The sequence below is a fragment of the Eurosta solidaginis genome, chromosome 3 (assembly GCF_040869045.1).
Source record: "Eurosta solidaginis isolate ZX-2024a chromosome 3, ASM4086904v1, whole genome shotgun sequence".
Classification (NCBI taxonomy): Eukaryota; Metazoa; Arthropoda; class Insecta; order Diptera; family Tephritidae; genus Eurosta; species Eurosta solidaginis.
In genome coordinates this window covers 53239921-53264232 of record NC_090321.1, presented here as the reverse complement: position 1 = coordinate 53264232, position 24312 = coordinate 53239921, and the positions used below count along the sequence as shown (strand labels likewise).

The 24312-nt window shown below is 40.4% G+C and overlaps 1 protein-coding gene across 10 annotated transcripts in view; it reads left to right on the top strand.

Annotated features, from left to right (window-relative positions):
* sqa (spaghetti-squash activator) overlaps window positions 1-24312 on the top strand; it is a 282797-nt gene that overhangs the window by 234762 nt on the left and 23723 nt on the right. For all 10 annotated transcript variants that reach the window (XM_067771746.1, XM_067771748.1, XM_067771742.1 and 7 more), the window contains exons 3-4: window positions 7896-7986; window positions 8186-8389. In XM_067771746.1, coding sequence (XP_067627847.1) covers window positions 7896-7986; window positions 8186-8389 — 295 coding nt within the window. The remainder of the gene's footprint in view (window positions 1-7895; window positions 7987-8185; window positions 8390-24312) is intronic.

Here is a 24312-nt window from a genome sequence, read left to right as displayed (position 1 = left end):
ATGGGTATTCGGTTCTTGGGTTTTTCGTAACGCCTCTCACTGTCCTTTTAAATTAACCGATAATGTTCCCTTTCTGAAAACAAATCATTTCATATAAGGGTATGACCCTAGTGGCTTTTGTATCTCTTTGATCCATTTGACTCGAACTTCAGCCTAAGGAATGTTTTACGAATCTGCCTTTCCATGATCCATCATACTATTTAAAAAGAGGAAGGGGGGTCAAGACTTTTCTTTTAGACGAGTTTTTCTATTCACGAATACGCGCTGGTTGTCTCAACAGGTGAGCAAAAAGCCTCTAAATATTATTGTTTTACTTTTCGAACAGCTTTCTTATAGCACCTGAGGCTAACCTCCCTCTGAAACTATGGAAAGTATCTAACCTACGGTCTTTTATCGAAAAATATAAATTACTTTAACTTCGCCAAATAATTATTTTGTACTTAGTAGAGGATAACAAGCCTCTGCATTTCTCCTTTTTATCCGACACACACAAACATGCATACATTTATTTCATCAAACCTTCGAGCGCCAATTAAATGTCAAGTAATAAATTTCCGTTAAAATGGACTGCAATGCTCTGTGTGTTTAAGTGAAATTTTAGTTAAAATATTGCTAATTTACTTGTAATTGCTTTACGAAAATTTGCCCACAATCCATTTGCAATAGTTTGGTTAACCATTTACTAGCTGTGCGTGCGCTTGTTTAACGGTACAACAACGACAACCACAAACGAGCTACGCGATATCGAACCACAAATAATTGCGACGTTTCATAGCAAAGTGATGTGCTCTATAAATGAATCCCTTATATAAGTGAGTGTGTGTGTGTTTGTGTGCGTATATGGTTGGCAGCATCATCACGTCAATATCAATTAATTGGCTAAATTTGTACGAAAAGCGACATTGGCAACACTATAATAGATCACTTGACCGAGTAAAAGGCCAACAGGCGGCCGTGGACGAAAGCGCGATAGAAAGTGTTGCATATGGAAACCAATGAACGTTAATTAATTTTAGTATGCGCAAAATAATTATGTTATTAATTGTGGTCAAAATAATTAACCTACTGCAAAAAAGTTGTATAATCAAAAAAAGCTCAATGAAAGCTCTTAATTAATTTATGCGTAGATTGAAATTAAAATTGATGGTAAGTAAATGGGAATCTGTTTGACTAAATTGTCCATTTCATTTGCTCCTTATTAAGCAGTTATTTAAAATAATAAAGATTAGAGAAAAGCTGAGAGCTAAAAGACAAACTTTTAGGCAAATTCACTTAATAAGCTAAAACTTTGCTTATGTATTGTTAAAATTTAAAAGCTCCAACCTTGACAATCGTTGGCTTAATATTTCACATTTAGACGCTTTTGGAACTTTTGTCTACGATAATATTGTAAAGTGATTCTGGGAAATTCATAATTATACACCTTTATGTAAATAACTCCAATATCGTGTTTAAAACAAACTGTTTACTGATTCCTCAGCTTGTGCTGCTTTTATACTCTCGCTCACCTTGTTCGCCTCGTTCTCAATAGCTCTGGCAAATGGTAGTGGCTCTTGAACGTGGCCCCAAGGTGGGGACCGGACCGGTGGTGGTATGCGTTGCCGTGCCGATGGTCAGCCTGGCTGGGGCCCCTCAAATAGCACAGTCGCTAACGGAGCGCTTTGGGAACCAGGCCACACCCAGTTGTAATTTAGGTCTTACCCCAGGTACAGCGGATCTCTGCCTGGGGTGGACAACCTCGTTCTCGTGGGATTCACTTATGAATTGTAAAAACAAAAACAAATGTAACGAGGCCGGAACTCATAAAAAGCCAGAAGGGGTAATACCCATCAATCTGGGAGCTCGTGCGATGGAGGGCCCCTCTACCAGCCGCGGCGCGGCTATTACGGGTGGCACGCAAAGACTTCAGGCGGCGCCGCAGTCTTTCACGTCGCCCATCAATTCCTCTAGGGGAGCTTTGGGGGTGGCGACTGGACCCGCTACCTCTGTTAGTAGCCTTCTCGGTATGCATTTTGCTACCGGGAGAACTGCTAGCACGGGGGAGCGGCCCGCCCGCCTGTCTCCGGCTACGCCAACGGCGTACACCCAGAAGAAGGATAGGCCACCTCCCTCACAGATGCGCAGTTGGCATAGGCAGGTGGCTATACGAATCCTGAAAAGGATGGCAAACGTCCCTAATTTGCTCTCATTGGCGTTGTCTGGGGATGTTGATGAGTTAGGGGCGGAAATCGTGTGGGCGAAATTCATAGGGTCCGATTTTAAGCAGTCTGCTCCGGTCAAGGAACAGGCCTCCAGTAAGTGCTAGAGTTCAATGGAGGTTGCGCAGGACGCTCTCAAGAGGTTTGGAGTCAAAGGCCCCTCATTCGCTTATGTTGCTAAACGTAGGATCCTTGCGGGGGTCTTTGAATCTAATCCTGAGAAGGAGCAGGTCTTCAAAGACAAATGGGACTCGGTAAGGACCGAAATGGCCAAATTTGCAGTCGCCTTGGTAAGGGATAACCGTGGAACTCCACCTGCTTGCAAAGAGGTTGGTTGGTACCAGGGGCAAGTTAAGTTGGTGTCCTGCGATGACCAGAGGTCAGCCGACTTATATAAAAAGGCGGTGGCTAGGTTGGGTGAGTTCTACCCTGGTGCGATGCTCAGTGCTGTAGAATTTAAGGACAGCCCATCTAGGCCGAGAGCTAGGGTCTGTAATCCTTTAAAGCCGGATGATACAGAGGGAGTCCTTGAGGTCATAAGGACCTTCAACCCGGAGCTGCCTTGCTCTGGTTGGATAGTTCTGAAGCTGGAGCAAATCACCAGGGCGACGCGTCAGGCGATACTCCTGCTCAACATGGAGTCACTCCCTTTTTTGGAGCGCGCGGATGGCGCTATTAAATTTGGTTTTGACACGGTGAAGGTCATGGTGTACTCCAATGATTTAAAGGCGGCCTATGATCCGGAGCTGGAGATAGAACCTGAAAAAGCGGAGAGCGAGGAGGAAGAGGACACAAAACCTAGCAAGGTCAGTCCGAAGGATGACATGCTGGGCGGGGACGCGTCTTTGCTCTCTCCGCAAACGCTGGACAGGCTCAGTGCTTACACTGGAGAGGAGCCAATGTCTGATGAAGACGGCGATCCGACAGTGGTGGAGGTGGTCGGTGCTCGGCATAGTACGAGTCCTACAAATAAACCTCTACCACTGTAAAGCAACATCTGCTGCGCTGCTGCTCCAGTTTTCTAGTGGGGCGTCTGACATAGCCCTTATCCAGGAGCCTTGGGTAGTAGGGCACAAGATATGCGGGCTTATTGGTCGAAGGAGCCGCCGCACCTGAGCGATAGGCTGCAGATTTATACTGACGGCTCCAAACTGGATAAAAAGGTGGGCAGCGGTGTCTTTGCACCTCAACTAGGGTGGAACATATCCTTTAGCCTACCCGATCATTGAAGCGTCTTCCAGACGGAGGTGGTTCTATAAATGAGGCCGCTGATTATCTGATTAACGCTGTTCACGGCTATAATAAAATTTGTATTTACTCTGACAGCCCCGCTGCACTAAAAGCGCTTGGATCAATCACATGTAAGTCCAGGACAGTGGAGAAGTGCCGCAAATCTCTTATCGAGTTCGCTGAGCAAACTTCCCTCAGTCTGGTATGGGTGCCTCGACACTCGAAAATACCGGGCAATGAGATGGCTGACGAACTTGCAAGAGGGGCATATCCTTTCCGCTTTCGTCGTCTTGGAAGGGATTGAGCACTTTGAAAGGAATTTTCCTTACGGAAGAGGGTGTGAGATGGAGCAATCTGGTATCCTGCTACCACACTAAGCTCGTGTGGCCTGAATGGGGCGCGAGACTTACAAGAAGTTTCCTTCTTCTTAGAAGAGGGGACAAATCTCTGGTGGTTGGACTTATAACCGGCCACATAGCAATCGGGAACCATGCACAACGGCTGGTGCTCCTTATGATGATTACTGCAGGAGCTGCGAAGACGAAGAGGAGATAGAAACAGTCAAGCATTTTCTGTGCGACTGTCCTGCGCTTTGGCGCAAGAGGAAGGAATCTCTGGGATCTCCCTTCTTTGACGATCTTTGTGATCTCGCTAAGTTGGAACCTAAGAAATTCCTGACATTTGCTGAATCGACCTGTTGGTTTCAGTTGGGGAGAGATCCACATTGTATCACAATGGGACCTTTTGGGCCTAAGTGCACTGGTGCTCGCACCGGTGGCCACTCTAACCTAACCTACTTCGTTCGCCCATTTCTCCCAAGGTCTAAACGTTTCACGAACAGCTGTATTTACTAACAGCATAGTGATGCTAATATTCGCCACAATATAAATAGTTTTAAAAGCCCCCAAATGATATCTATGAAATGTAACAAAACCTAATTAATGCTCCCAATTTCTCTGAAAGTATACACTGAAGCAATATAAATGCGGTCGCGTGGTTTGCGGTTCCAAGAAGATGAATGTGGATTAACCACGGATATCCGCAAACAAATTGTTTTCGAATGAACAAACGCCGATGTAATGGCCACGTCTAGGAGCAAACCTGATTTAGAAAAATAGTTCCAAAGCGTTATTTTCTTAGTTATCCCATCAGTTGATTCGGAGAATTTGGGTTAGTGAGGCCAACGCACAACTTCTTCACCAAGACCACCGCCTGTAAACTTTCAAAAGAATGGAGATCAAAGAGCTTTAGGTAATTTTAAGCTATGTTATGAGGGCGAGGGTGGGAATTCCACACACTTCCACACGCCGACATTTTTCATCCATTGTGAATTCCCTCAGTGAGTACCGAGTGGCGGCACATTCGTTTATCAGATTAACTCCTTACTGAACCACTTGCTTTCTCTAATGAACTTAAATACGAGTGATAGATCCACTTTCAAGACTGTCGAAAAACCGTGCGACAAGAAATCTGAGTCATCTTGTTTCCAGTGTTGGCAGCTTCTGCAGAGGGAGCTTGTTGGTATGCGCCAATGTCGGAGCATTAATGCAACAGCGCAATGACGTGTGATGACACCCGTAAGTACTATAACTGTAAATTTGTTTAGCTTGAGTAGGAAGCTAGTTCTTTTCCTATCGAAAAATATTCCTAAAGACCTTTAGACCTTGCAATCATACCGGTTGTTCCACAGCTAGTCCGTTGCTCAAATCTCATATTCCTCGATTTTCTGCAGGAGAAAACTCAGTGGTGGTCTCGTGGAGCATCCCGCCATGCCTACGTTTTTGAGCTTTAACTCTCATATTTAAAACGATAAGTTACAAAAGCTTTTCCTTTTCCTAAAACTTTATACCGCATTATGTTAATGTTTTAAAGAGCTTTTAATTTTGCTGAAAATATCAAAACTATTAAAAGCTCAAAAAGCTTTGGCAATTCAAACATTTATTTATTTATCTTTAAGCCCAAAAACTATAATGCTCAAAGAATATGTTTACTTTTGATAATGATGAGGACAGCTGTATAAACATTTCCATTTAATATTTAATGCTCTCAAAAAGCCTTGAAACTTGTCGAACTTTATATTACACTGAAGCCTATTTGATTGCTAATAGAAATCCTTCGGAAAAACCTTTTTGTTTCTAAATGCTTCTCCGCTTCTTTGTAATGAAAATATTTTAAAATTTTTGAAAATTTTTCCTGCTATTTTAATGTGACATACTTTATACTTTTGATGACGGTAGAAGTAGCGGCATTTACGATTCTATTTGATATTTAACGCTCTCAAAAAGCTTCCTAACTTTCCAAAACTGTATGCTTTGCTGAAGTTTATTTCATTTCAAAAGTGATTTTCGTATCTAACGGGTTGAATTTCCATAAGAGTAAAAGTAAAGAGCTTTCACTCATATATTTTATATAGAAATTTCGCTAAAAGCTTTATAATCTTTAAAAACTTCAAATTCTTTTTAAAAGCTCGTTGTTTTCGAAATATATTTTCAATTAGATGGAAGACATTTTTTTAATTGCCGTAAAAATAAGCTGAGTTTTAGAAGTGATATTCACGTTTTTTTTTTTTTTCAAATTTAAAAAAAGTCCGATAATATTTTTTGTTTGATACTGCCCCCCCCCCCCCCCCCCCTCCCCCGCAATTTCTCTATACTTTCAGAAAAATTAATATCCTTTGGCAAGCTCGAAAAATCTCTTGTGTTTCAAACTCATTTTAAATAAAATATGCTATCTTTTTATTTTGCTTACATAAAAAATTAAAACTTCTGTTGTAAAGAATTAAAAAAATAAATATTTTCAGCCATTTAATTAAAATAGAAAATTATTACTAAAATTATCAAGATAAAAAGTACCAATGCAGCTTTATTTTGAATTAAGGTTTTTTTCTTGAGTGAATGATTCTTTTTGAATGAAATCTTTCTGCTCAAAGTAAATTTATAGAAAGCAGAAGGTTTCAGCGCATATTTGCTGATAAATCTTTTAACTTAACTCACACGAATGAGATTTTACTTGCACATATTGGAAGCTTTCAAAAAACTCTCTTAGGTTAGGTTAGGTTGAACTGGCCGGTCCATGAGGACCACACATAGATTGAATAAGTCCGCAGTGTCACCAGAAGTTTGTTTTAACGACCAAACTGAAAAACCCTATCAAAAAGCAGGACCTATGTTATAAAATAACTCCGTCCTCTTGGCAAATACTAGAAGCTTCCTAGGATTTAAGCCACTTGCTGCTTCTAGGTCTGACAGCTGTATCACTCCTAATAGCTGAAGTCTTAGCCTGGCCAGGGCAGGGCAAGAGCACAGAACATGCCCGATCGTTTCCTCCTCCAGCCCGCACTTCCTACATCTGCTATCACTGGCCAAGCATAATTAAAAGGCATGTGACGCCAGAAGGCAGTGTCCAGTCAGAATACCCGTCATGAGTCTACAGTTCTCTCTTTTTAATGATAGAAGCAACTTTGTTAGTCTAAGGTACATAATCTTCAACACTTCACAGCCCCGCGCTTGAACACATGCCTTCCCTGCTTGGTCGATCATGTGCACCTCTCGCCTTCGCTTAATTTCGCCCATTCTAATTGGGAAGTCTACGGAGTAAGCTTCAAGGGATGCGCCCTTTTTAACTAATTCATTCGCTTTTTCATTCCCATCTATTCCCATGTGCCCTGGGATCCAATATAGATGTATGCTTCTCCCTGTTCCTATTCTCTCCAGGGACTGCTTACACTCTAACACTCTCTTACTTTATGCCACCGTCAGCAATTTCTCCATACTCTTAAGAATCTTTAGAAACTAATTTATTTTTTAAGCTTGAAAGCTGAAGTCTTCAAACTGTTTGGAGATGAAATGTGAATAAGTTTTCTTTATTTAAATAAAAAAATTAAACCTTTTGATATGAAGAATTAAGAAAATATATATCCACAGCCATGCAAATATTAAGCACCTAGTTCTAAATGTTGTATGTTCTATTTCTACATTTAATCAAAAATTACCAATACACGAAAGGTTTCTTTTGAATTAAAGCTTTTTTTTTAAGTGAAAGCTTCTTTTTTTCAGAAAACTTTTTGCTTCACGCAAATTTAGCGGAAGCTGATACTACTTCCCAATCAGCGCATACCCGCTAAGGAATCTCTAAATTTAATTCTAAAAAAATAAAATTTTGCTTTTACAGCTAAAATTCAAGATCTATGCGAATCTTACGTATCGAAAGCTCGAAAGAACCTTTATTCCTTTCTTCTTTTCTTTTTATATTAGGGAAAGTTCTAAATTTTGAAAAGTGGCCAATCAAAAATTTTTTTTCACAAGAATTTAATTAGAACTTTTTACAGCGAAAGCTGCTTTAAAAGTTGAGGCTACTTATTGGAAGTTTGGTTAATTCTATCTTACACTTAAACTAATGTATTTCATAACAAAAAACGTATTTTTGAAAAAAACAATGAAATTGCCATTTCCTTTCTTCTTTTTTCAGAACTTGAACCCGCCTTTCCTTATCGCGACGTGACCATCAAACGTGGCGTGGATGCAAATGAATTATATGAAATACTCAGTGAAGTGGGAAGGTGAGTAAAACGACAAAAATATTATTCTTTATTTTAACGTGTATCTTTTCATAAGTATGGCTTTCAAGCTCGCCGAGTGACATTTAAAATAAAATTTTTTATTCAACTTAATTTCACTGTTCGGTCATTTATTTATATACAAATATTTTCTTTAATTAATTTTTCCATTTTTATGTAATTTTTGTTTTTTTTTTCTCAGAGGTAAATTCGGCACAGTCTACAAATGCCAGGAAAAGTCAACCGGTTTAAAGTTGGCCGCCAAATTTGTACCCATCCCTAAACGTGAAGATCGCCGCAACGTGGAACGTGAAGTGGAAATTATGAATTCACTGCAATATCATCTCATAATACAGTTATATGCGGCCTATGAGTATCAAAAAATGATGGTCGTGGTGCTGGAATTGTGAGTAGAAAATTATTCGTCATTTCGTACAATAAAAACAGTGATATATATTTAGCGAATCTAAAGCTACACCTTATAAATTCAGTTAAAGGAGCGACCATTAATGTTATAAATTCTGTCTTCCATACTCAAACCCTAAATATGCAGTTTGGGCAGACCGCACGTTAATCCAAATTAACGCTTATGTATGCTCCTTGCCACATGCAAGCTAATTCTAAAAGAGCACAACCACCGTCAAGCCCACGAAAGATGGCTACAAACACCGTGGATTCGGACATCGAAAGAAACCTGGAAAAAATTGGATTCTAAAAGGTCCCTTCACGTGTACAACCTAAGTAGTGATACAATTTCCACACCTGTAGGGTTATTAACTGGCCATTTCCCTCCCTAGGGTAGGCACCTTGTCGTTGGTGTGATGGCTTAGCCGAACTCCATAGCGCCCGACTATGAGGCGAAGCTGTTTAGGACTGAAATCTACGCCGTTTTGCCTACTAGGAGGGCGGCGGGATGTCGGTGACCAAGAACTGCCAACCCCCTAATCCGGGGTGTTATGCGGACCGTGCCTATTGGACGATTTGCAGCCAGGGGATAAATTCGGCTGTATTCGAACGGAGCCTTCCCGATACCGGGCCACATCGGGAAGTATTGATGGCCTTACCACAGTAAGGGGCGCTGCTGTGGCGGACGGTTCTTTCCCCGTATATTATACTGGACCGCTGAGGCCGCCTTATCGGGCAGGTGGTCGTACGACCAAGGAGATCGACTCATTACCTAATTCTAATAAGGACACTGATAAGAGGAGGACTGAGTCGCAAGCCAAGGACGACAAATACGCATTAAGCGATGCGGCGGACTCGGGGAGCGAGAGTAGTGCTGATTCAATGAACTCCGTGTTGGAGAAGCACACAAATGAAAACGGAGTAGAAGAGTGGAGAAGGGTAAGGAGCAGAGGAAGTAAAAGAGCTCTCGCGCAGTACAGTGCAGCAGTAAGAATTGTGCAATGCTTGGGAGGAGCGGTCGACCCAACGGAAGTGGAGATCGAGCGCTTGGAATGGGCCCATGAGGCGGTAGAAGTAGGTCGAAGGCAGTTCAAAAGGTTTGCTGCGAGAAACCCTCGGTTCTGCAACCGGTACGAGCAGGAAGAAGCGTCGAACGGCACAATGAAGAGGCAACGTTCAGCGGAAGGCGACAAGCCTGCTTTCAAGAGGCAGAAAGGGCCCAGCCTCAGAGCCGCGAGGCAGGGCAGTCGCATAGACAAGCCAAGTAGGCCCAACGCTGTAAGACAGATGGACCCCAATAGTAAGGTGGCAACTACCAAGTTCCAACTACAGAAGTAGGAGATAAGCCAAAGGGAGATAACGCTAAGACTCCGGCTTTCTCGGAGGTGCTAAAGGGAGTTAACGCTAAGACTCCGGCTTTCTCGGAGGTGCAAAAGGTAGATAACACTAAGACTCCGGCTTTTCCCGAGAAGATGAGTGACGTGGCAAAGCAGTCACTGACTGTAGTACTGGTTGATTGTAGCAGTCCTTTCGGACAGATAACTACTGAAAAGTATAGATCTGTAGAAAGGGAGCTTATTAGCTGAATGCTTAAGATGATGCGAGAACAACCAAGTAAGCCCCTTCCAACCTTTGATTCGGGGGGATGGTATAATGGTGTGAAGATGATAGCGTGCGACAACATTGCAAGCTTGCGGTGGCTGGAGGAAGTGGTTCCAAACCTCCAAAGGCAAGGCACGAACGCGCGGTTTGAGGTGGTGGATAAAGCGCAAATCCCCGCGGTACCAAAAGTTAAGGCATGGATACCATGCGTGATGATGTCGGAGGATACACTGCGACTTCTGCAGAATCATAATCCGAACCTATCGACACAGGATTGCAAGATGCTTACTGTATATTGGTCTACGGAGGAAGGACAGTTCTACATCTTCCAAATAAACAAGCAGGCGGAGGATATATTGTACACGCAGCTTGGCAAAATGTCCTTTGGCACTGGCAAAATTTACATGCCACTCAGGAAAAGAAGTCCCGTGGATAAAAATCCTAACACGCTAGAGGTGGGCGAAGTCGAAAAGAAACTCACAAGCCTAAGAGAACAAAGACAGGTGGAGGTAGCCGACATCACCACGAACGTGGTGCTGTGTCTCGCACAGATGGACACCCGGCACAACAGTTACGAGAGGCTGAAGGAGGCCTCGAATACTCTAAACCAAAAGGGCAGTGGGAGTATGACGACGTCACGGCGAAGGTGCCGGAGGGGGACAAACAGCCCAATGGTGCTGCGAGTCCTACAGATAAACCTCCGATACAGTAAAGTGGCGTCGAGCGAACTCCTAACCATAGAGGAGGGTTCGTTTGACGTTGCGCTGATCCAGGAGCCGTGGCTCTCATCGGGTTAAAGGGTTTCTGGACTTAGCGCGGGCGGGTTTGGCGTTTACTACGCGCAAACGGAAGGACGGGTGGGAGCTGTAGTAAAGGTAAGGAAACATTGTATTCATATATACTGCCTAATTACACTAGTGAGGACCTCGTAGTGGTGGTCTTTGAGCAAAAGGATAAGAAGGCATTTATCCTGGCGTCCTGCTACATGGCCCATGCTGCGGAGGTTCCACCAATGGAGTGCAAAAGGCTAGTACAGGAGGAAGGGCGCAAAGGGCGGTTGATCATAGGTGCAGATGCAAATGCGCACCACAATGCGTTGGGAAGAGCAGATACCAACGAGAGGGGCGAATCTCTATTTTGTTACATCATCCAAACCAATTTGCAGATAGCCAACAGGGGAAATCTCCCTACATACATTGGTCCAACATTCAGCAATGTTTTGGATATTACATTGAGCTCCGAGCGTGATATATCAAGGTATGATTGTATGATTCTAGATAGTCATCCTTCCCCGACCATGCATATATCAGCTTCAGCATCCCCCTAAAGAGGGTAGAGAAGGGAGGAACATTTAGAAACCCTAAGTCAACGAACTGGACTAAATTCCAGAAACAGGTAGAAAAAAACTGGGACAACCCAAAGAGGTTGCCAATATGGAGGAACTGGATGAGTCGATTGAATTCGTAACAAGGACGCTTATGACTACGTATACCAAAGCTTGCCCTCTAATAAGATTCAGAAGAAAAGCAAAGCCGCCATGGTGGAGCAATAAGTTGAGTCTTCTAAGAAGACAGGTAAATGAAATGTTTAAGCTCGCAACGACCGCGGAAAGCGAAGCGTGTCGGGACGTGTACAGGGATCTACTGAGGATATACAAACGTGAAATTTCCAGGGCGAATAGAATATCATGGAAAAGTTTCTGTACGGACATAGAGTTCTCCAGCGAAACAGCACGGTTGAAAAAAGTCTAAGCAATGGGAAACATAGTCCAGGGACTAATAAAGAAATAGTACGGGGAATAGTCACGTAATAGTGAGGAATCCCTTTAGGTGCTTTTCGACACACATTTCCCATCGGGAGACGGTTCAGAAGAGCCAGCAGACATAACTCCAGGCAAGTCGGTAGACACCGCATTGCATAGGGTAGTAATAGCATAGCATAGAGAAATCCCTGGAATATAAGGAATATGCTCTAAGAGTCTTCTTGGACATTGCCGGGGCTTTCAATAATGTTTTTAAATGGGCGATTATGGAGGGTCTTAATTACATTAAAGTACATCCAGCCATAACCAGATGGATCGGCTGCATGTTAAATTGCAGGAAGATTACATCACAATGCGGATTGTACGAGGCTACGAAATCAGTGGACAGGGGCACGCCGCAGGGAGGGGTGCTATCACCTCTGCTGTAGACGCTGGTCATCAACCAACTGCTCAGTCGATTCGATGAGGGACCCGTAAAACTTACGGCTTACGCAGATGACGTTGCAATTGTCATAAATGGAAAGTGCCTTCCAACGATTAGTTCTTTGATGGATCGAGCGCTTCGGGATATTCATACCTGGGCATCTAATGTCGGGTTGAAAGTCAATGCGGAGAAGACGGATATGGTCTTGTTTACAAAGAGGTACAAGGTCCCAAATTGGACCCGGCCTAAGTTAGGAGGGGTGACCTTACAGGAGAAACCTTACACAAAATATCTAGGAATCATCCTAGACAGTAAGCTGTCATGGAAGCTCCACGTCGAGGAGAGGGTGAAGAAGGTCTCAACGGCACTTTATGCATGTAAAAGATTGCTGGGTGTACTTGGGGCTTATCGCCCTCTCTTTCTCATTGGGTTTTTACAGCGATTGTAAGCCCTATTCAATACTATGTAGTTCTTGTTTGTTTGGTGGAAAGCCACACAAAAAACAACATACTTCAAAAAATTAGAGGGGGTATGTAGACTATCAATGCGGAATTACGGGAGCCCTGAAAACAACCCCGACGGCTGCTTTATATGCCATTCTGCACATTGCACCTGTAGACCTGGTAGCAAAGAACATAGCGTTTAAAACTGCTACCAGCTCGCTGCCTCTGGTCAGCTTGAGCGCCGCCCATACGGCCATTGTAGTTTAGCGTCAACAATCACAAGACGAACAGACTACCTTATTTCCTATCTGCGCTTCGAGGGAGATCTTAAGGCCACAATAGAGGTGGACGGTTGGCGCAAGTGTGCGCAAATGGCGGACGAGGCGATACGTGTGTACACAGATGGTTCCAAAGTAATGGAAGGAGTAGGGTCTGCGGTATACTGTGCTGATCCGGAAATAAGCAGATCCTATAGGCTGCCGGATTACTGTAGCGTTTTCCACGCGGAAATATTAGCTGTCACCAAAGCAGTAGAAACCCTGGGAGAGAATACCTTAAGCCGCAACCGTGTTAACTTTTATATTGACCGTCAAACAGCAATTAAGGCAATAATCTCGCATAGCACAACATCTAAATGCGTGTTAGAGTGTAAGCAATTTTTGGAGAGAATCGGGACAGGGAGAAGCATACATCTATATTGGGTCCTATGGCATATGGGAATAGTTGGGAATGAAAAAGCGGATGAATTAGCTAAAAAGGGCACATCCATTGAAGCTTGTTCCGTAGACGTCCTAATTAGACTGGGCGAGATTAAGCGTAGCGGAGAGGTGCACATGATCGACCAAGCGAGGATGGCGTTGGTTCAAGCATGGGGCTGTAAAGTGTTGAAGATTATGTGTAGGTCTTAGAACCTTAGACTAACAAAGTTGCTTCTATCAATCAAAAGAGAGTACTGTATACTCATGACGGGTATTGTGACTGGAAACTGCCTTCTGGCGTCACATGCCTTTAAGCTAGGCTTGGTCAGTGATAGCAGATGTAGGAAGTGCGGGTTGGAGGAGGAAACGATCGAGCACGTTCTGTGCTCGTGCCCTGTACTTTCCAGGCTAAGATTCCAGCTATTAGGAGTGATACAGCTGTCAGATATAGAAGCAGCAAGTGGCTTAGGTCCTAGGAAGCTTCTAGTATTTGCAAAGAGGACGGGGTTATTTTATAACATAGGTCCTGGTTTTTGATAGGGTTTTTCAGTTTGGTCGTTAAAACAAACTTCTGGTAACACTACGGACAGGCCAGTTCAACCTAACATACTAGCATACAGAAAAAAATGCCTTACCGTCGATGCTGCAGGAATTGTAAAGAGGATGAGGAGGTGGTGCACCTCATTCGCAACTGCCCGGTACTAAGTGGCGCACGGCAGTGCTTTCTGTGTGATGCATTTGTAGATAATCCGAGCCAAGCTGTAGAGCATGACGTCAAGGGCCTGGTCGCATTTATCAGGTCCTCAAAATGGTTCGAAGTGGAAAGTTAATGGTGTATTTTCGTGGTATCACAACGGTCGCAACATCGCTGGCCAAAGTATACCCTCGGGCAGCCACTTCAAGTTGACCTTACCTAACCTAATGGTGAATGTGAATGTGAGTGACTTCGACGCAAAATGTCACAACGTTATGTATTTGCAATCTGGCCATTAAAGTTGATAAAAGACTGCATAACTGCATTTGACGTTATAAAAATTGATTATATGCCCTGACGTCGGATGGGTTTTTGTGTGGTTAACAGTTGCTAGTTCTTTTATAGTCTGTAAAGCCTCAACCCATTTCGCTATGTATCTTTAAGCAGTTATTTTAGCCTCAGGATCTACTAGACTTCTTTGCGCTTTCCTGCAATGCAAATTTCGGTTCTAAATTTTGGTTTAATTTTTGTTTTTTTTTCGTTTTCCTCAAAGCATATACATATTTATGTACATACAAACATCGCATATCTACTCTTCTCTTTGTAATCAATTTCTCGATTTCTACTCATATTTGTTCATGCCAAAGGTTTTACTTCAAACTTTTTAATGATGACCTTACTTTGCGCTTTTTTGCCGAATCATCATTTTCACGTTTTATTTACCCAGCTTGATGTTACCTGATTTTTTACCTAAAAAGTTTAACTCTTTACTCGCATGTCATGCAGACGAAATTTTGTGCCAATAACAAAAAAGTGTATACTCTTTCTTGTAAGTCTATCATCACAATATTCCAGCATATGTTACATATCACTTTAGATACCTTACATGAAAATTAAATGGTATATTAAGTTTTCCGCGAACCTGAAAATTGTAAGTCCTTAAAGGCGAAAAGATATACCCACCAATAAGTATACCGAAATGAACAGAATGAAGAGCTGAGTTAATTTAGTCCCTCAATTTTTGAGATATCTTGATAAAATTTGGTGAGCGGGTGTATTTAGCTGTCCGATTAGACATTTTTCGGAACCGGCCGGATCGGACCACTGTAGCATATATCCTCCATACAACCGATTTTTCAGAAAAAGGAGATTTTTGTCATATCTTCCTCAATTTATCAGACTGAAGCTTCAAACTTCAGAAAAAGGAGATTTTTGTCATATCTTCCTCAATTTATCAGACTGAAACTTCAAACTTCACCATATGCTTCCATATATTGCACATATTGTTTTCTGAGAAAATGGATGAGATCGGTCGTATATATAGCATATATCCCCCACAACCGATTGTTCAGATAAGAAACTTTTCGCAATTTCTACCCCGTTTTAACAGCTATAAGCTTCAAATTTCACCGATTGCTTACGTATATAGCATATATTGTTGTCTGAAAAAATCATAGAGATCGGCCGTATATATGGTATGTTTCCCATACAACCAGTTGTTCAGATAAGAAACTTATCGCAATTCCTACACCATTTTATCGCTTTAAATTCCATCAAATACTTCCGCTTCCATCATATATTGATGAAATAAGTGATTCATGATCATAGATATTTCATGCAGACTACAAGAAATCGCGAAACTTTGCATCCTCACACAAAGTACCTACCTATTTTGGTTCCTTCATATTTTAGGTCGGTTGGATGTTTGACCGCTTTTCATACAAATCATGCAGTCGATTTTTAAGTAACTTCTCATTGAGCTAGACACGAAAAACTGTGCACATAGGTTGGAACACCGACACAATGCAACAAAAGAATAAAAAATCCGTTAGGTGGCGCACGAATCGAAATAATTAGATAAGAATTTGAAAAATTTCAAACCAGCTTTTAAGTAATTTCTTGATGAGCTAGTGACTTGAAATTTCAAATTTAATTCAGAGGTCGATGACAGACGATGACGCGATACAAAAAGATTCGCTAGGGGGCGCACGGACTGAGATATTTAGAAAAATCAAACGGAACAGAGGGAATTTCGGGATTGATTTTTATGTAAGTTCTCATTGAGCTACAACTGTAAAACTTAACAGATAGGTTAAGACACCGAGAAAATTTAAGAAAAGGAGAAAAAAATGTCGTTAGTTGGCGCACGGATCGAAATATTTAGATAAGAATTTGGAAATTTGGTGTTTTGAGATCGATTTAAAATAACTTCTCGTTGAGCTACAAACATGAATCCTCAGAGAGAGGTTAAGACATCGTGACAAAGGAACAAAAGGAGAAAAAAAATCATTAGGTGGCGCACGGATGGAAAAAATTAGATAATAATTTGGATATTTGAAACCGTGTTTCAAGTAACTTCTCGATGAGCTATAGGCTAAAAATTTAGAGCTTAATTCAGATGTCGATGACAGCCGATGACACTATACAAAAAGTTTCGCTAGGGGGCGCACGGACTGAGATATTTAGAAAAATCAAACGGAACAGAGGAAATTTCGGGATTGATTTTTATGTAAGTTCTCATTGAGCTACAAGCGTAAAACTTAACAGAGAGATTAAGACACCGAGAAAATGTAAGAAAAGGAGAAAAAAATGGCGTTAGTTGGCGCACGGATCGAAATATTTATATAAGAATTTGGAAATTTGGTGTAATGAGATCGATTTTAAAGTAACTTCTCGTTGAGCTACAAACATGAATCCTCAGAGAGAGGTTAAGACATCGTGACAAAGGAACAAAAGTAGAAAAAAATTCCGTTAGGTGGCGCACGGAACGGAAAAATTAGATAATAATGTAACGAATTTACTGTAAATTCTCTTATTTGCAACCTTCTGCTAAGTTTAAATCACTAAACTGTTGAATAAATAACTCCAATATTTAATAATGCAAAATGGCCTTTATACAAGTACTTTCAAAATAACACTTCTATTGCTCGACAGATAGCGTGCTTAATCGAAACTGATTCTCGCGCCTCTACTGTTATCGCCTTTTATACTGTCTGGTTTGCTCGTTGCATACTTCTAGGCTTTTCCATTCCAGAACTTACTAGTTAGTTATCAGCTACAAAATCACCAGCCACAACTACGTTTATAGCTTCTCATATGCGCGCGAGTAATACTTGCACAAATGATTGCCCTCTCTTGTGAGCACGTACATATGTGTAGACATAATGATTGAATTATTGATGTGCATCAATTCACTGCTTAGCATCGGCTTAGAGATGATAGTATCCCTTAGTGCTGCTAATATTCGTTACACTGCCCTCCACCTAAGTCTGATCATCCCGATCAGACAAATCTCTCGATCTAAATGCTGCTAGCATCTCCAAATGTACCACTCTTCTATTTCGTGGTTTCCCAATGGTTTGTGTGCGGTACATGGTATCACTGATCTTCTTCACAGCTTTGTACGGGCCTTCCAAACTGCACGAAATTTGGATGGAACACCTTTTCGCCGGTAAGGGTTGTATATCAGTACCAAATCTCCCTCCAAGAAACCTTCCGAATTATTGTTCTTGTCGTACCTGTGTTTCATCCTACTACTCATTATCATTGACCATTCCCTCACACTCTGTTGTTTAACTATTTTCTGTTGTCTCACATTCTGTTGTTGATCTACTTCGTAGGGGGTGATCTTAACGAACTGGCTGTGCATAATCAGTATCGTGTTGACGTTTCACAACATTAGTGCGCGCTGACTTGAAACCACCCTTGCATTCTTTCTGGAAAATTCTTTCAGTCGTTTCAGTGCATCCATTAGGGCTTGTCAATGCCAGTATTTTGCTCGCAGGTACCTTCGGTTTTGATTTGTTTGGCCCATTCGTTCCATCAACTCTTGCCATATCTGCTGCCTTTGACTTTTGTGGTTTTTGTCGAATATCTTTCACCAGCACTCGCTTACTGCTGAACCCTTGCTCAAAACAGAAGTTAAGTGGCACATCCTTGTTCTTATACTGCATAATCCTTCTCTGCATATCGATCGTGATGTCATAGTCAACTAAGAAATCCACTCCCAATATGACTTCATCAACGATCTCTGTCACAACGAATTTGTGTAGAATCATGACCTCCCCAATTAAGACTTCACATACCACTTCTCCCTGGACTTGGTTTGGGATTGATTTTTATGTAAGTTCTCATTGAGCTACCAGCATAAAACTTAACAGATAAGGGAAGACACCGAGAAAATTTAAGAAAGGGAGAAGATAAAAATAAAATAAAAAATTTTAAGCACTTTCTTTATATAAATGGACAAAAATCAGCGAAAAATGTCTCCTTATATAAAGACATATTCTTGCTAAAGTTTGATTTTTAAATTTTGACATAGAAATTGCAAAAAATATTTATGAGAAGTAAACTTCTAAAGGTGGAGCGCAATTGATTGACTAATAATATCTCTTTCCTAACAACTGTCCAATCCAAGTAATGTGCGCTCCACTTTTATATTGTTATTTCTTATACATATTTTAGCAATTTATATGTCAAATTTAAAAATCAAAGTTTAGCAAGAATATGTCTTTATATAAGGAGACATTTTTCGCTGATTTTTGTCCATTTATATAAAGAAAGTGCTTAAAATTTTTTATTTTATTTTTATTTTTATTTTATATTTATCTTAAAAATCGCTTCGGCATCTCTTCACTATATACTTCATATCTTATACAGCGGATTATTTGGATATTACGAATGGGATAAGATTATTGTTCAGCCCCATTCATGAAAGGTATGAAGTCTTCGGCACAGCCAGTCCCGTCCTTACTTGTTCATTTTGTTTTCTTAACCCTTTGAGTGTTTTTTACTCTCTAGCAAAGTTTAGATTTTCTCATGTTCATTTACTAGACTTTTCATTAGAAAACTTTTCAAATTTTTTTTTGTATATTACATAAGCATATTTTTATTATCGCTTCCTCTATACTTTCACCTGAGTCTTTATTGGAACAACATTAAGATGAAGTTATGAAAAACACTATAAGATCCTTAAGACACTGTAGCAACCCCCCGAGCAACACTTTTAGTACCTAACAACTATGGTGTGTACGGCGGGGATGACTGACCGGTCTTTTAACCATGAGATTACATTCAAAATCAAGTGATGCGGCTCTGTCTAGACCACCGAGAAGGGAATATTGGGTAAACTAATCGCTCTCATTTAATTGTATGGCCTGTTCCAAACTAGTCAAAATCAATATAAAGATGTGAGCGGATAACCTGCTGCATGGAGCAGTATGAGGTGTGCTCTTTATAAAGGGCGATATGCCAAAAATACGCATAATTGTAGAGGATACTTGACTCACTCTTTTCTAGGTTGCTAGCACAATTAATACCTGGATCTGCACTGTTTATAGGCAACAATTTGTAGGCAACCAGACTTTGAATATCCGATTCGTGAAGTTAACTTAGTATACGAAAGTTTTCCGCCAAACGCAGTTGGATAAAGAACGGTTTACGATCTTACTGGTATAGACCAAAACTATACCAACCTTCCACTTCAATAAATCATCCTAAAGTAGACAGTGAGGGGACTGCGCAAGAAAGCAAGATGGGATGCACCTAAAGTCGATGCTATAAGATTCTCCATGCTGTGCAAATGCGAAAGTGCCTCGAAGATGTTGATTGTGATCCTTGATGAAAAAAGCGAAAAATAGTAATATGGCACTCAGCACACTGAAAAAAATTAGGGATGAGAGCATTGTGCAAGACATAACAGACGATGGTCACAACTAGCCAGAGGAAGATTTTAATAATTGATCGATGCTAGATCCCAACCTCTGGAATGTTACGTATGACTGATAGATAGAATTTATTTTGTAGTTTGCGTGGATGACGAGGCTTCTACCATAACAGCACGGAACTTCAGCTGACCACAGTGAATATGAAGATCGTTATCTGCATGAACAGATTAACCATCAAGAAAATTATGGTTGGGGATCAATAAGGTGAAACAGGTAGGGGATAGACAGCAAGTTACTCTTCTTAAAAGGCATGCAATAAGACTGTCCACACCATAGGGAATCTGAACTGATTAACGACAGCTTACATCTGCTTCAGATTCTTCTTGTGTATTGCATAAATTGGGGTGGATGCAATGAAATTATAAAATTTTCCTCGTTCATAGTATACAAAGCAGAGAGGCGGCGCGAATCAGCTCGGCTTACTGTACTATTTCCGCAGATGGCGTCCTGCTCGTTGCGGGAGCTATACCCACACATCTTCTCGCTGAGGAAAATCGAAGCAGTTTACTACCTTCGCATATTGCAATGGACCTGCATCTCTCCAGTAAAGTGGTGCATGGAACTTATCAGCAAGTTGGAACCATGGTAGGAGAGGCCACATTGAAAAGTCGACTACGCAATTTTTAACTTCATATGGCTGCTTCGCGAAAATCTCCGCGTAGTGGAAGGTCCAAAATATCTGTAGTAGAAGCCCATAGACGTCAAACTACTTCGCATAGTACGAAAGCGTCTACACTATAATGACACTTGCTGTGTGAAGTAGCTCGAAGTGTATGGTCTGAGAGAGACACTCGCTATGCAGTGTCATTCATAAGGTGGTCGGGGAAAGTAACAGATTGGGTGTGGCTATCATATATGTGAGAAATATTCTGCTCACGAAACGGGAAGACGACTGCCCAGCCCAATAACATCTGAGTACTCAAAGGGCTCATGTAGCACGCTTCGGTACCTGAAGTTTTGCTAATGTGGAAAAATTCTCAGGCCTTGCGAAGTTTGGGTTTAGTTAGTAGCCCTTCATTATCAGAATGGAGTCTTGTTTATCCAAAACCGATTGCGACGTCCAGTTCGTAAAAACTGGCGTGAACTTAAGTCAAAAAAGTGAACTTCTAAGGGGGAATTCTTCTTCTGTGAAAGGATGAAAGTAAACAAAAATTTTCTAACATTTGAATAAGTTTTTGTTTGTAATTTTATTTTTTTTTTTTCATTTCATCTTTTCACAGAACAAGAATCCCACTGAACTGAACTGAATAACCAAACAATTAGCCTTGACACGAAAACTGACATATACCCTAATGCTACAAACTTTATTTGTTTACGCCTAAAAGCAACCAAAATCTAATACGTACTGTAACCTTGCATTCAAATATTGTTTAAGCAATATACAATTGATGTAGAACGTGGTTGCGCCTAAATGTATGCACATTTATTGAAAGAAACTTTCTCTAAATTGTTCGTTAAAATGTACATACATAACTAGGATTTGTGCTACAATAAAGCAACAACTTGTGGCATAAAACTTCTAATAAAACTTTCAATGAACTTGTTGCAGTGTAAATACGCCTAACAATCTATGCATGTATGTGTGGATATGTAAGCCTATAGCCTATAGTTATGCACACATGCTCATGAGATTCAGAATTAGCTTTTATGCTAGGCAAGTTCTCATTAAAGTTGCATCACCACGAAATAATTTTTGTCTATAAGAAAACAAATCTAAAACGATTTTCTTCAGTTTATTTGAACTTGCCAAAAATTGTTGCTTACAGCTCAAAAATTTAGTGCATGCATTTAGGCGCATATGATGCATCAAACACTTTGAGTATGACAACTATATACATGTACTTGTTTGGAATTCCTTAAAATGCTTGTAGCATGCTTCAGCTCAAAATTGCCTGAGATTTGCTTTTGTTGAGCAAATATTTGATATTGTTATACCCAGTTGTGCTACTATGTAGATCATATTAACTTATGAAGAATTCGCAAATAAGTGTGCTCATATATATTATCTGAAGGCTCTGAAAAGCAAGTGTTTAGGATGACACATCTGCTTGCCTGTGCATCGACAAAACTTTTTTCTAATCCCTTTATTTATCTCACCATCTATTTGCCAATTTTCTCAGCACTTCATTTATGATTATTGATGTTCGGCTTTTCTGCTCGTCTGACAGGACATTCTGCTCCCAAAATATATATTCGGATATCTGTTAACCCATTCTGTGCTATGTAGAAATTCATTGCGGTAATCATTGATTTTTTGGGAAAATTAAGCCACTATTACTGCAAGAGTTTGTGAATAGCTTGTGACTATTTTCAAAAGGTTTTTGAAATTATTTTTGAGTCTTTTTCGGTCATTGATTGCGGATCTTTCCAGAACAATGTGCGAACCAATAAGTTGGTGATATTTTTGAAATTGTTTAGCACCGTCTTTTGGTTATTTTGTTATTATTTGGGATTGACTTTGCTACCATTCGGTAACAAATTTATGACCCTATCGTAATAGTTTATATATGAGCACTACTTCGGGATCAGTTCGAGTATCCGCAGGGTCACCTCTCGTCTACGTTCAAACCTTTTGAGGATATTCCGACCCTGTCAGAAATATCTTAAGGCAATTCCCTTATGAATTCGGAACTGTTTGAAAAATTATCGACAAGTTATGGAATTAGTAACAACGTTACACACGAGTTATCGGTTCCTTAATGAAGTATTGTAGGTTTTATTATCAATAATAACGTTATCGTTGAGTTATCGAAATGTTATCGCAGTGTTATGGGTATGTACACACCGTTATGGGTTTTTATAGGCAAAATATAGGTTTGTTGCCGTCACTTATCAAAATTAACGGCTTGTTATCATCGTGTACGAAAACTACGGTCAAAACTGTTTTAGGGTCATTTTGATATAACTTCGGGACTATCAAAGAAGTAATCGTTAAGTAATGTGGTTATTATCGAATTATTTATTGAGGTGCTATCGGTTTGTAATGGATAACAATGTTTTCGATGAATTACCAATTTGTTGTCGATAACAACCCCATCGACGAGTTATCGGTTTGTTATGGAATCGGTATCAGTTTGTTGTTATGGATTTATTATCGTCGTAGGCTATCGTATATTATCGACACGCTATCTGTTTGTTATAAATACCTACCTAACGCCAAGTTATCACTTTGTCAATCACAAACAATCGCTTGAAGAATTATATCTCGTCGAAAACAAAATGATAACATTATGAGAGTATTTCCATCGATATTTGAATGAATATATTATTTTTGTTCAGTTATGTAACTGGATATTAATTGATTATGCAAGTATTACAAATTTCTTTCAATAATTTTTTGTATTATTTAATAATCTGCAACTGGGTATACATTTTTTTTTTTTAACTGGACTTAAATAATCCTTTCATTGTTAAGTTTTGTTGTGTCACTACTTTGCCATATCTGCAGCGGTGTATAACATAGTCCCGTTTTACGCCATCCCAAAACACAGAATTTCGGAATATGTAATCAAGATAAGACCAAATCCCAACTAGTCACAAACCGAATGCAACTGAATTCCGACCGTTCATAGTTCAAACCAAACCAAATCCCGATTAAAAACCCCAAATGGCATTTATGCCGACTCCGAAAGGCATCTGCGAGGCAGATGAGTTTTCTTCTGAGAGCTTTTCATGCCAGAGATACACTCGGAGTGCTAGCCAAACACTGCAACACGGCTACACCGTTTAGAAAAATGTTCTTCTAATTGAAAAAACTTGTTTCTAAAATTTTGATGTTGCTTTGCCCAGAATCCAGAATCTTCGGTGTAGAAGGCGGAGCACGCTACCATCACTACAGGGCGGCCGCCAAATACAAACTTTGTTTAAACCAATTAAAAAAATATATATATATCTATATATTGCCCTGACGGGTACTTTAGCCTGCCTGAATTTGACCTATTGGAGCTTCTGAAGATTTTCGGTATTGTAGCGTGTCGGGATTCTGAAATTCTGGTGCACTAACATATTTACGAAAATACAGCTTTCTTCTTTTACCTCCCTCTTTTTTCTCTGTATTTCTTTTCTGCTAGCACACTTATTCTACTTTCACATGCTTTAAGCTTCAAACCGGAAAACGCATTTTCTTTGCAAAACTATTTATTTAGCATAACAAATACGCAGCAACACCCCAAAGACTTCTGCAGTGTTTTCAAATAAGCAAAGATATTCCAAATGGCACAATTTTACCTACTTTTTCTCACTTTCTACCCCTTCTCCTCCTCTCACGCACAAATATTATCCTTCAATTTTCGTATGCATTTTGCTGCCAAACTTTTTTCTCAAAAAGTTTTACAATTTACACCTTGTCTTGGATGTGTTGCCGGTAATACTGTTGTTTTTTAGTTATGCTTTTGTTGTAAATGCAGCTTCTGTTGTTGTCGGAAGCTTGTTGAGTACTTGAAAATTTGTTATCAATTTAAGTTCCCATAAATTATTAATATGAACCACAAAAGGCAAACTTTGTTGGCAGGTTTTACTGGCACATCGTTTGGCATACATATTTTACGCAACTTTTAAGCAACAACAATGAGGTAT